The sequence below is a fragment of the Oreochromis aureus genome, linkage group 9 (genome assembly GCF_013358895.1).
Source record: "Oreochromis aureus strain Israel breed Guangdong linkage group 9, ZZ_aureus, whole genome shotgun sequence".
Classification (NCBI taxonomy): Eukaryota; Metazoa; Chordata; class Actinopteri; order Cichliformes; family Cichlidae; genus Oreochromis; species Oreochromis aureus.
This window is the reverse complement of record NC_052950.1, coordinates 6,481,560-6,494,992: the sequence shown is the minus strand read 5'-3', so window position 1 is coordinate 6,494,992 and position 13,433 is coordinate 6,481,560. Positions and strand designations below refer to the sequence as shown.

Sequence of the window (13,433 nt, the reverse complement as noted above, 5' to 3'; positions counted from 1 at the left end):
CAATATGAGGGATAATGGTACATATTTCAACTGATATTACAACAAAATGCTGTTAATATGAAAGGATATTTTATCTATCTATTAATGCAAAATGTGTTTGGTGAGCATACATTACTTGCAAGGAAGGTGATGCTACATCATCAACACAGAGAAACTGTATCTTTAAAAGTACACAAGTAGGCACCTTTCACGTAATGTCTAACACAAACACACACGCACATCTTTTATGTGGTTACCAAATGTTTTTAGGCTTTGCAATATTTTAAATAAAAAATGGAAGCCCACTTTTATTACTTCAGTTTGCCACTTCAAATAATTCTTGGTTTGTTTCCACCATGTATCTGGTAAACAGTTAGTAATGAAACAATTAGTCCTTGTAAAATCAGTAGAGACTTACTCCACGCTGATACTAACAGAAAAGCAGACAGTTTGCGGCTGCCTAATGCATTTGATAATGGAAACAATGTCAAATCAATAGCAGTGTCCCAAAATTACTTAATAGTGATTGTGAGTAACCCACACGCCCAAGCAGGAGCACTCTGGGAGCAGTTCAAATGTGGCTGGATTCTAACCAGACCTTTACCAAAGCATTCCTTTCATGTTTATCGGTCTGTTTGTGCTTAGAACACAAAAGTCACAGCAGTGGCACACCCATAATCTGCAGAACATAAGCACATGAAAAATGGTTTGCCAGTAAACATGTGCCAAAGCGTAGATTGGTTGGAAAAATAAACCCAAAAAAGTCGGTAAATACTGGATTTAAACATCATATAAAGTTTACTTTTTGGTTGGACGTCACTGTAAGAGCAGTGTAATGGTTGTAAACATGACACACCGATAAGTAGCTGGAGGAATTCATTAAGGGTGTTTATTTATTTCATAAAATAAATTAAAATTCTATGGGAATATGAACAGCAGGGGTCATAGCATCTGAATAAACTTACATTAAATCATCTCAACCAAAAATAAATAAATAAAATCCAACAGAATGCTCAATAAATCTACCTAAAAATAGAGCAACCATTCTGCAAACAGTTGCAGTCCAACTGGCACTACCTGCAGTCACTCTCAAAGATATTAAAGATTTGCAAATAACAGTTATAAATGCAGACAGGTAGACTCATGTAGTGTGATGGCATTGTTAATGAGCACAACTCAAGTAGCTGTACTCTGGTTATATTCCTACAAAACCGTTTATGTAAACAACAACAGATATGTGCTTTTCTTACAGTTAATTGCTGTATTTTCAGAAACAAACTGCATGCAATTGCCAACCTAACCTGATTCAATCCCAGACTGACAGGAGACTGACTCTGTCTTATGGCAACATTGATGACAGGCTTTAGTGACAGTATTGGTGTGCTTGACAATCTCATAACTGACATAACTGAAGTGAGATAGCTTTATCTTACTGGGTAAAACAGACACTGATTAACTTCAACTGTGAGGACCATGTACCATGTTTGCGAAGGGTAAGCAGTTATGCCAGGGGTAGGGAACTCCAGGCCTCAAGGAGCGGTGTCCTGCAGGTTTTAGATGTTTCCTTGATCCAACACAGCTGATTTATATGGCTAAATTACATCCTCGACCTATCTTGAAGTTCTCCAGAGGCCTGGTAATGAACTAATCGTTTAAATCAGGTGTATTGATCCAGGGTGACATCTAAAAACTGCAGGCCTTTGAGGCCTGGAGTTCCCCACCCCAGCCTTATGCAAAGAAAAGCTACTACAGCTGATAGCAAAAGTAGATAGAGAAGAAAATAGGCATTTAACTTGTGCGTGCTTATTAGTTAAGGACTTATCTGAGATGCCACATTTACAGTAGAGAACTGGTGAGGACAAGATCTTTGAGCAGGAAATGGAGGGCAGTAGTCGGAGAGTAGGACTGTCTGGACAATCAATCAGCAGAATGAAATTTTCAGTTTTTTCTCAAGTGCCCAACATACATAAAAGAATGAACATATATTAGTGGTTCATTCTTTCATATACCCAAAAGAGCTACGGAAGCTCTCCTATTGCAGACAATGTCATTAGATGTGTCCTTTGGTCATAATGTTGCATGTGTGTCTTATGTAGGGTATTTTTCTTCATATATATGGCCCAAATGGATTCTTTTAAGTCATTATGTTTAATGTCAACATTGTCTTGAGTATATGCACAGAAAACATGCTATTGTTTCCCTCACTTCGACACATTTGGATAAAAATCAGTAAACTTTGAATAGCTTATACATATTCATCTATAAATGTCAATTCTTCCATTTTTCTATACATTTTTTCTCTAATTCATCACACGCCCATTACAATATCACACCACAGAGTTCAGCACACAACACAAAGTCCACTCTGACAAAAAAAAGTCTGTATCCAGGAATTAAAGTGGAATTTGAGGATAAAGTTGTTTATATTAAACAGCTGCTCGTGAGTGATAGTCTACGGATGCTTCAGAAAGTATTCCCAAACCGCCTTTAAGGTGGAGGTATTTCCAAGAAACCAATCATAACAGTTTCTATTGTCAAGTGATTTGTTTTTACGATTTTTTTTTCATCACCACATTTAGGGTGGAAATGCATACAGTGTGTAAACAGTGACTGGCTGTTTTGATGGGGACATCAGGACAAAGTCATGGGGCAAAGACATACATACTGCAGCGAGTTGAGCAACACTGTGTAGTTTAGCTGTATGCACACTTTGCACTATAGTAATGTACAGTTTCCAAAATGAGAGCAGAACCAGGTGTGTTCCTGCCACATTAGAGAAGAAAGAAGAAAAGAAAATCACCTTAGGAAAAGAGAAATGCAGTGTGCTGATAATCTGACCGCACTTACACTAGACTCCTTAAAAACATTACGCTGGTTGTCTGCCATGTTTAAACTACAATTTACAGAAGACAGACTACACGTCGAGCTTCTTACAACCACCTTACATCATTGCGTCCTCTTACTGTGTTGTTTCATGCAGGTCATACAAACAGGAACGAGTGGGAAAACATACAGTCAAGTTTTTAGGAGAAAAAGGAACACCCAGAGTGTTTAGAGCAGGGCCCAAAATAATTCTGCTCCTTAGTAACACTGGCATTTTTGATGAAAGGGAGCAGAACGTACTGGAAGTGAATTGTCACTTTTCAGTTCAATTCAATTTATATAGCACAAACCTACTGCAACAGTCTCCTCAAGATGATTTATACTGTAAGGTAAAGACCGTACAATAACAGAGAGAAAACCCCAACAATCAGCAAGCACATGGCAACAGTAGGAAGACAAAAGTCCCTTTTAATAGGAAAAAAACATCCAAGAGAACCAGGCTTGTGGGTGAGCAGCAATATCCCACGATGAAGTCAGGTGTTTTCAGGAGTATAGCCTAGTTCATTTACTCTGGTTCAAATCAGTTGATGAGTTTGTAAACTTTTAGCTTTTTCCTGTTGTTTGGTTTGTTTTCACACAGAGAACAATTCCAGCTCCAACAAACCCAAAACATGTCACCACAAACCACCTGAGAACATTCAGTCCGCTCATTGGATTGGAGAACACGGAGAATTTGCGTTCATTTAATGGCTAGCTGTTAGCCGATTTAGACCTTCATACATCCATAGTACCTTGCAGCATCCCAGAATACAAAACATACATGGCTATGGGAAGTTTTTTAGCTCAAACTTACAACATAGTTGGTTCGGTAGTTGGTTCGGATTAAGGTCGGATAACATAACACTACAAGTGAATCACGGTGGAATTCATTTGGAACTGCACCGAGATCGCCTCTTCCAAAGCATCTCAGTGTGGATGTTTTGGTCTGCACCCGACTCCAATTACTGTGTTCACATCTGCACAAATGAACAACACCACGCAGGGAGACGAACCTGAGGTTGATTTAAACGGACTAAAAACTACAGGTGTGAAATAACCCAGAATCTCAGTCCTGTAGATCTCAAATAGTCTCCAGAAATTTTTAAAAGAAAAGTTCCCCTGATTCTCCTTAAGCCTCAATGGAAGTTGAGTTTAACCAGAACCGCCTTACTCCTAAATTGGGATTATATTTTAAGCATTCACAAGTTTGCTAGAGTTTGCTCAGGTCCAAGTAACATAAATATTCCCATCCGTAACAGTATAATCTAGGCCTTAAATATACTTAAATATACCTACTACATGTGCTTACACTGTATTATTTATATAGTGCTCCTTTATCGGGTTTGCTAATTTTGAGCCGCTAATCTGTGCTGCTCTTGGTAGAATAAAGATTATTGTTGAAATAAACTGGCTGCATCCTGCTTTATAAATTAGAGCACTTATCACTCTGTCATTGCAGCATCATGCTAACTTGCCCCATAGCCATTAAAATGAAATACATCTTACCATCTTTATACAGTATGTTCACCGCTTTTCCAATTTATTATTTAGGATTTCTATGACCAAAATAAAATTCCCTCCATCAATTATTTATCTCAATTAATCTCAAATGAATTTATGATAATCCTAAAGGCTGGGAATACAACAACAGACATCTTTAAACATACCTCAATCCTATTCTTGATTTATCAAACTTGTATTAAACTACAGGGTGGGCCATTTATATGGATACACCGTAATAACATGGGAATGGTTGGTGATATTAAAGTCCTGTTTGTGGCACATTAGTATATATGAGGGCACAAACTCCTCAAGATGGGTGGTGACCATGGTGGCCATTTAGAAGTCGGCCATCTTGGATCCAACTTTTGTTTTTTCAATAGGAAGAGGGCCATGTGACACATCAAACTTATTGGTAATGTCACAAGAAAAACAAGGGTGTGCTTGGTTTCAACGTAACTTTATTCTTTCGTGAGTTATTTACAAGTTTCTCTTTGTTCACAGCCATTGACATGTCGAAGAGGTTAACACGTGAGGAGCAGATCGAAATCGTGTTGATATCTGGTGAACGCAGTAACCGGGTCATTGCAGCAGATTTCAATGCAAGACACCCTACGAGACCACCCATCTCCCATGCTACAGTTAGCAAACTGCTTGCTAAGTTTCGTGAAAGTGGTTCAGTGTTGGATTTGCCAAAATGTGGACGCAAGAAAACTGTCACTAATGAAGAAACTTCAGTGGCTGTCCTAGCTTCATTCAGCAAGAGCCCACAGCGTAGCACTCGCCGCATGTCACTGGAGAGTGGCATTAGTCGAACATCCCTTCGGCGGATCTTAGCTACTCACAAATGGAACCCTTACAAACTCCAGCTACTGCAGCATCTCAACGAGGATGACCCAGATCGGCGCACAGAATTTGCAGAATGGGCAAAACAAAAATTGGAACAGGACCCTCAGTTCACACAGAAGATTTTGTTCAGTGATGAGGCAAACTTTTATGTGAATGGTGAAGTTAACAAACAAAACCACCGCTATTGGTCTGACACTAACCCACACTGCATGGATCCCTCCAAGACTGTTGGCACAACAAAAGTGATGGTTTGGTGTGGTATATGGGGTACAACGATAGTGGGTCCATTCTTCATCAATGGAAACCTCAAGGCCACTGGATATTTGAAATTGCTACATGATGATGTGTTTCCCTCTTTATGCACTGAAGCTGGCACGTTCCCTGAGTTTTTCCAGCAAGATGGTGCACCACCACATTATGGGTGCCAGGTCCAAGCATTCCTAGATGAACAGTTTCCTGGAAAGTGGATTGGTTGTAGTGGGCCAGTTGAATGGCCCCCAAGGTCTCCCAATCTGACCCCCTTAGACTTTTATCTTTGGGGTCATCTGAAGGCAATTGTCTATTAGGGCTGCACGATTTTGCATAAAATGAGAATCACGATTTATTTGCTTAGAATTGAGATCACGATTCTCTCACGATTTTCTTTTCCAGTATAAATATCTATTGCACTTATTAACTGCACATCAACTTCGTAACAGTTGAGACTGAACATAAAAACAATAAATGAACATAAAAACAATAAATGTCTCACATTTTGTCGTTGCCGCAAAATGTTGTACTGCTTGTAATTCCGTCTCCACCGTTGCTCGACACTGCGTGTATAGAGCAGGTAGTGCAACATTTGAAAAATAGTTGCGGGACAGCACTGTGTAGCGTTTGTCTAGGGCAGGGGTCCCCAATCCCAGTCCACGAGGGCCGGTGTCCCTGCAGGTTTTAGATCTCACCTTGGGACAGCACACCTGAATCACATGATTAGTTCATTACCAGGCCTCTGGAGAACTTCAAGACATGTTGAGAAGGTAATTTATCCATTTAAATCAGCTGTGATGGATCAAGGACACATCTAAAACCTGCAGGGACACCGGCCCTCGTGGACTGGGATTGGGGACCCCTGGTCTAGGGTGTTGATCATTTTCCTAAATTCCTCGTTTTGCACAGTGTTGATGAGAGCCATATCTTTAGCCAGGTGATAAGTGATAGCCTCTGTAATTTCTTTGTGCCTGCGGGAGTTCGACAGGTATGGGGAAGCGCTGTATAAGGTTCCCGTTATTGATGTTTGGGTGGTTGACCGGGACGGATTTTCTCCTGTCACTTTCTTGGCCTTTACAGCTACATCATCTCTCATGTGCTCTCCATTGTTTTGTTTTTTTGTTTTTTTAAATAAACTTTATTTATCACATTTTAGACATACTGTTAGGAAAAACAGAGATCACATAAGAGATGACATTGTAGTATTACAATGAGGAGCGCTCTCCGTTGTTTTAGTCCCTGCCAGCTGGCTTCGGTATTACGTGGTATAAGGCTCCGCCCTTGTCATTTGTTGAGCAGGAAGAGTGAGCGCTTGTTTTCATGCAGATTATGTCCCGGATCAAAATGCGGTACAATCGTCATCTTTCTTTCTTTTTTTTTTTTAATCGTTGTCATTTGGAAATGAGATCGCACATAAGTATGAATTGAGATCGCGATTTTCTAACGATTAATTGTGCAGCCCTATTGTCTATGGTGTGAAGATACGAGATGTGCAGCACCTAAAACTACGGATACTGGATGCCTGTGCTGGCATTTCTCCTGCGGTGTTGCTATCAGTGTGTGAAGAGTGGGAGAAGAGGGTTGCATTGACAATCCAACACAATGGGCAGCACATTGAACACATTTTATAAGTGGTCAGAAACTTGTAAATAACTCACGAAAGAATAAAGTTACGTTGAAACAAAGCACACCATTGTTTTTCTTGTGACATTACCAATAAGTTTGATGTGTCACATGGCCCTCTTCCTATTGAAAAAACAAAAGTTGGATCCAAGATGGCCGACTTCTAAATGGCCACCATGGTCACCACCCATCTTGAGGAGTTTGTCCCCTCACATATACTAATGTGCCACAAACAGGACTTTAATATCACCAACCATTCCCATGTTATTAAGTTGTATCCATACAAATGGTCCACTCTGTAGAACAATTTGTCAAGAAGCAGCTTTTACGACAGCACTGTAATGTTCTGCATTTAACAGGCTGTGGTTAAAAATTCAGAACACATCATCAGATTAGACTGTTAGTAAAATCTGATCATTTTGCTTGTGCTGTGCCAAAATCACTGCAAATGGACATTACATGCACTGGACATTTTGTCCTCACACATGCCTGTGTCCGATAATATCTAAAAGATTTTAGGGCTATGGTGCATGTCTTAAAGTGGCTTAAGATACAACTATTCCAACTGCATCACTCATTCATTACAATGTACTTGTTTGAGAGTCTCTGTAAAGCATATTATATGTGCTGCTTCCAGTGCAGCTAGCAATATAGGTAGTATGCAAGCATGGCAAATTAAAGAGTTAACAATATAATTAGAGACAAAAATACAGACTGCCACGTACAGCTTTAAAAAGAACCAGACCTGCTTGGAAATAAACAGGAAACATATGTCTGGGACAGATGGGCAAGCAGACCAACGGACAGAGGCAGTAACCCCAGGCATTTGGTATAATCACCTGTTTAGCTTCAGTTTGAACAAAACAGAAGTAAGGCTGGATTTTACCATACCAGCTTTGGAAGCAAGTGATTTAACACTGGGTCCAAACACCCACTACTTGCACTTTTACTACTATTACTGTTGAAGCCATGAGCCACATCCACTCTGTTATTTAATCACAAGGTGGGGGTTTGTCCCGAATCTGATAACCCAACTTAGCATAACGAAAACTGAGGTCTGGATTTCACTACAAAGCCACACCGCTCAACTCCCACAGAATACTTGACTATTACATACACCCACTCAGATTCCCACTCCACCCACTCCCACAGAGCCTGAGCTCATTCCCTTCTGGAACGCTGTGTTCTGTTCAAAACTGTATAACCTGTTCAGCAGAGAAAGTTACATACATGTACCTGTGACTGATTCATCTAAGTTATAAGACCTTTCCAGCATGATGCACTGTAATCTAAATCTCATAACAGATCCTAAAATCTACCTAATTCGCTTGTTCTAGATGACATTATAATTTAAAAAAAATATCACCACTGAAAAATAAATAGTACAGTAAGGTTTTTTAAGACAGACAGATGTTTTTAAAACTATGATAAATTGGTTACAATACTCAGGATATAGCCACAATCACATCACCAATTATTTTTGGAGTCTGCGATTTGAATAAAGGCATTTACACACCAAACAAAAAGCAGTCGGAAGGTTCAGTCATTTAACTTGTATATACACACACCGAACGCGCTACATTTTTGTGGAAAATCGTCCTCAAAGAGACCTTAGGTTTATCTGATGGACTTCAGGTTTATCTCATTCTCATGAGAAGGCAGCAGCACGGAGAATTTCATGGTTTGATTCAGGAGCTGAAGCAGCCAAGCCCCCAACTTTAATCATTAACTGGATCCAAAAGCAGAACTTACAAAAAAAGTTCACCCCCCATACAGCTGTTGTGGAGGGGCAAACTTTCCCCCACAGACATTTTAACATGGGAATCTGGGGAGGCTAACTGGCCACAAGGGAGAATGCACTTTTTGGCACCTCCACAGTGGCTTCATTATTCAGGTCCAGGGGTTGGTGCTTGGGCCAAACAGAGACTTTAGTTAAATCCAATCCCACATGCTAACGTCTCCTGTGCAAAAACAATTAAATGAACAGAAGAATGTTATAAGGGCAAGACTCAATTGCCTTTATAACAATTGTGCTTCAACATGTGGAAGCACACAAGAGACTCGGTTAATACTGAATAGGTCAGAATATTATTGCTGTACAGGTATGTCAAGTCGTGCCTTTAAAAATAAATAAATCTTGTGTCTTCTAAGGAAAGCTTAATTGCAACTACAAGATGTAAAGATTGTACCTCCTTACTAAGGCCTAAAGGAGGTTAAGCTGGTTCACTTTGGCTACATTTGCATTAGTTAGCTTCACCTGGGAGGACTGAAACGCTTCCATTTGACTCTGACACAAGACTAAACCCACTTCTGTGAAGTATTTCCTTTACGTTTTCAGTGCCCAGTGCGTGTATAAGAAGCATGCCTCTGAATTGTTTGTTTACAAGTAAAACTATAATTCCAGGAGGGAATAGGAGATGGGAACATAAAGAAAGAGAGAGGGAGAAGAGAACAAATAGAGAATTCAGAGTGAATGAGAAAAACTTGAGCCCAGGACATTGCAGCATGGGGGTGGGGTCTCACCTCCCCCGACTAAGTCAACGGGAAGCGGGCCAGCAACATAATCAATAACAGTGACTGCTATTTTACTTTGTCCTCCTTACACACTATATGTTTATGAGCCGACATCAGCTATGCTACTGAGGCCCATCCCTAACAAATCATTGAAAGGAAACACCTTCAATATGTCTCGCCTTTAAAGTCTGGAGTCTGCTGGTGTTATTTAGCCATACGGTCACTATCATGTTCTCAACAAATCACACGGCTAAGAATGTGTGTACAGTTTGACTCATGGAATGATTCAGCCTTTTTTAAAGGACCTGTGGCTTTGAGCAGGCTGGACTTCAAAACAATGCAAACAAAGGAACATGCGTGGCCTTGATGTTTCCACGAGCCAAGTTATAATTTTGTGGTTTTAGATCAAGTGTGAGATCTCTCTGACTTGCTATCCCCTGTTCACCGAGCAACGCTGTCACTCTGCAGCCATTGTCAGTAACAGCTGATTTGCATACACATAGACCAGCACAGGAGAAACTAAAGTGATACAAGAGCCCGTATAAGCCTCACAATGAAACAGCATTCTCTCTCCCACAGTCTGTAAAATCTCACCCAGCATGCAGCCATAATTGCAGCTCCACAACAGAAATTAAACACCGGGAACAGATTTGCTTAGCACCATGTGAAGCGCTGTAAAAGCAACAACTTAACCGGCAAAAAGAGCCTGAAAAAGAAACTCCCAAAAACAAAAACATGGATTGTCAGAGAGGAGTTTGTTAAATATGCACTTCATGACCTCTGCATATTGTTCTGAGGTGTTGCACACAGGCAGGTTGCAGAAGGAGGAAAAGGAAACATTTTGTTCTGACACCAGATCTTTAATATTACAGTATGTTCCTGGTTTTCTCATGTGCAAATTTAAATGGCACATATATGCTGGCTTGCACTTAATGTTTAATAAAGTGTTATTTAAGTTCTTGATTGTTCTGTCTTGGTCCTGCACTAGGAAATGTGTGTCATGCCTGGGCGTCAGGGCATTGTGTAAAAGTTCTGTTATCCTGTTGTTTCTAACACCAAGGAGTTCACTGTGAGGTCTTCAGCCATGACTCATGTAGGAGTTTGCACATCAATGTAACCAACAGAGAGAAGTCAGCAGATGCTGAAGTCACTGAAGCTCTGCTCTCCCTGCAATTGTTACCAACACTAAAGTTAAAGTTAAACTAAATCAAAGAACAATTAACTCATTATGTTCAGGGCTTCTGGCTAAAAACCATCAGTTGAGGAGTGAAACAAAAGGAAAAAAAGGAAGAAAATAGGAGGGACTCTGGCAGAAGGAAAAACCACATTCATGTCAAACTCCCATGAGTGGCAGTATCGTGTGAGGGAAGCCGGCGTCTCACGCAGCTGCTGGAAAACGAGCAAGCCTTTGCTCAAAACCCAATCATCTCTTCACATTATCTGCCCACACACAGCTGTAAACAGGTTTTCAGAAAAAAAACCTCGCAATAAAGCCAAATTATCAGCTTCCATTGGACACTGTAAGCAAAGCCTGGAATTTTCCAGAGCTGTTTCCTCTGTACCGTTTCGACAGAAGGATAAAGATGTGTTCCAACGTCTGAGCCTCGCTCGTAAATTTGATCTTATTGCCACGAGTCGCCCACCTGGCACAGAGAAATAAAACATGTGATCTCACCTGTGGTGGCGTCCTCTTCCTCCTCCTCTTTCAGCACATCATTTTGCTCGTTCCCCTCTTTTGCCTTTCTGGTGCCGTCCTTCACCGGCACCACGGTGAAGTTGGTGGGCATTTTTATACCCTGTGCTTCCTCTCAGTGTCTCCTGTTTGTCACACTCTTATCTCCCCCAGCCCTCCTCCTCCCCCTCTGTTCTGTTGAATCTTTTCCTATTTCTGTCCAACAACTGTCACTCTTCTTCTCTTTCTTCCTACTGTTCTCCGTTGTTTGCTTTCTGTTGTTCAGACCAACTTCCCTGGTGCACTTTACCCTCATGGGCAGGACGCTGAGTCTTGCTTCTGAGTTTTTGTTCCTATCGCTAGGATTCTGCTGTCCACCCATGTGACCCCGACCCCCTCCGCACCAACTACCCAAATAAGGAAGAGCGGTGCTGCCCCGCCCATGGGGGGCAGTGCACATGAACACACACACACACACTGTGGTTGAAAAACTACATGCATTAGTGCTCATCTGTGAGTGAGAGCACATATAGCAGCTCTTTCTATGCCTAAGGGCAGATTCCCTGAACAGGAATGCAGCCTTTTCTCACACACAGGCACAACAACCACCACAAACAATCACCTTTGTTCAAAGAGGAAGTACAAAGTTGCCACACACACACACACACACACACACACACACACACACACACACACACACACACATGTAGGACACACATGTATTTTTTCTCACTTGCTATGCAGTTATTTAAACCCCATGTGCAGCAAGTGTGCAGTGAGCAATCCTGTTCTGAAGATGTATATACACTGTGTAAACATATAACCCTAAAGACCACACATGCTTACATGTGGAAACACACCGATTTCTAAAAAGATGATCATATCTGTATAGAGTGAGCTGTACACCATCCAAAGTTTAATTAAAACTGAATGGTCATTGAGATATAACAGAGAAACTACTTTCAGGGATTAAGAAACAGGAGAACATCCAGCCTTCGTGCAGTCTCCACAGTTAGTCCTAACCTGTCCAATTTTTGCTGAGTACTTTAAAACCCTATCTACACACAGACCTTCATCTTGGTCATAGGTTCATATTACAGGCCTTTTTAAAGTAAAGAATCAACACAGAAGTCTCTAGATTTAAACCCTATCCAGCTGGTTTGGGATCAAGTGGACAGACGAATGAAAGGAAAAACAAAGCAGCACATTTGTGTGCACTTGTAGAGGATTGGAGAGATAACGTTTCTAGACATTGCTTTATTTGTATCATAAAAAGAGCACGTTCAGCTGCTGACTGACTCAGTTACTACATTTCAATTCTAAAGTGAATCCAAGATTCCGGTCATCTTTTTTCTTAACCGCTTACCCGACTAGAGTCACAGCAGCTAGACTCTATCCAACCTGACACAAGGCAAGAGGCAGGAAAGACATGCTTACATCACAATTACAGACAGAAATTGTAGATGTGGATGTGGCAATCAAAGACTTTTGGAGGTATAAAAAAACAAAAATGAAAAACAGTTGAACCTGTTCAACCAGCAGGTGTGAAGCAATAGAAGTCTTGCTTTCAGGCACCAGAGCTAATAAGGAACCATTATTCTGCCCATTTAACATGCCATTGTTCCCTTTATTTTTTCACTAATCTGTTCTATTTGTGCTATTAGATTGAAGAGAATATAATTTAAAACTTTCGACTGGTACTGTAAGACTAATAAAGTATTATAATGTTTCTGAAAAATAGTAAATGGGAGAAGAAAATAGTTTTGGGCGCCTCATATTCACACCCATTTGACCTTAATTCTAATGATTCATTTCCTCTGAATACTGCACTGAGAATGACACTAGCTATCAGGTCTCAAACACCCTTATGTGATGGGAAATGTGATAGAAACAGTGAAGCCACAAAAATGAGTGCAGATGGCCAGTGGTTTTATAACACTAGCTGAGTGTGACTGTGAACACATGGAAACCAGAACGAGATCCCGCCTCCTCCGGTAACTTCCCCAGTGTGACGACACATGAGATCAATAGAGTCAAGGGAAGGGTGTGGTCTGCAAAAGCAGGAAGGAGGGAGGCAGAGCATGCATGCTGCTAGAGAATCAAAGAGAAAGAGAGATGCCCAGTTAGCAATGCCACTCGCTCACAGCTCACTTCTCAACACTGAACCAGAGGAAGGATGTAGCAC

The 13,433-nt window shown here is 40.8% G+C and overlaps 1 protein-coding gene across 5 annotated transcripts in view; it reads right to left on the bottom strand.

Moving 5' to 3' along the window:
- The window catches only part of slc12a7b (solute carrier family 12 member 7b), a 74,582-nt gene that overhangs the window by 39,427 nt on the left and 21,722 nt on the right, over positions 1-13,433 (bottom strand). Inside the window, exon 1 of one of the 5 annotated variants that reach the window (XM_039617256.1) lies at positions 11,252-11,625. The exons of the other annotated variants lie outside the window; for them this stretch is intronic. Coding sequence (XP_039473190.1) covers positions 11,252-11,363 — 112 coding nt within the window. The 5' untranslated portion in view covers positions 11,364-11,625. Of the gene's footprint in view, positions 1-11,251; positions 11,626-13,433 lie in introns of those variants that run through there. 5 annotated transcript variants of the gene reach the window in all.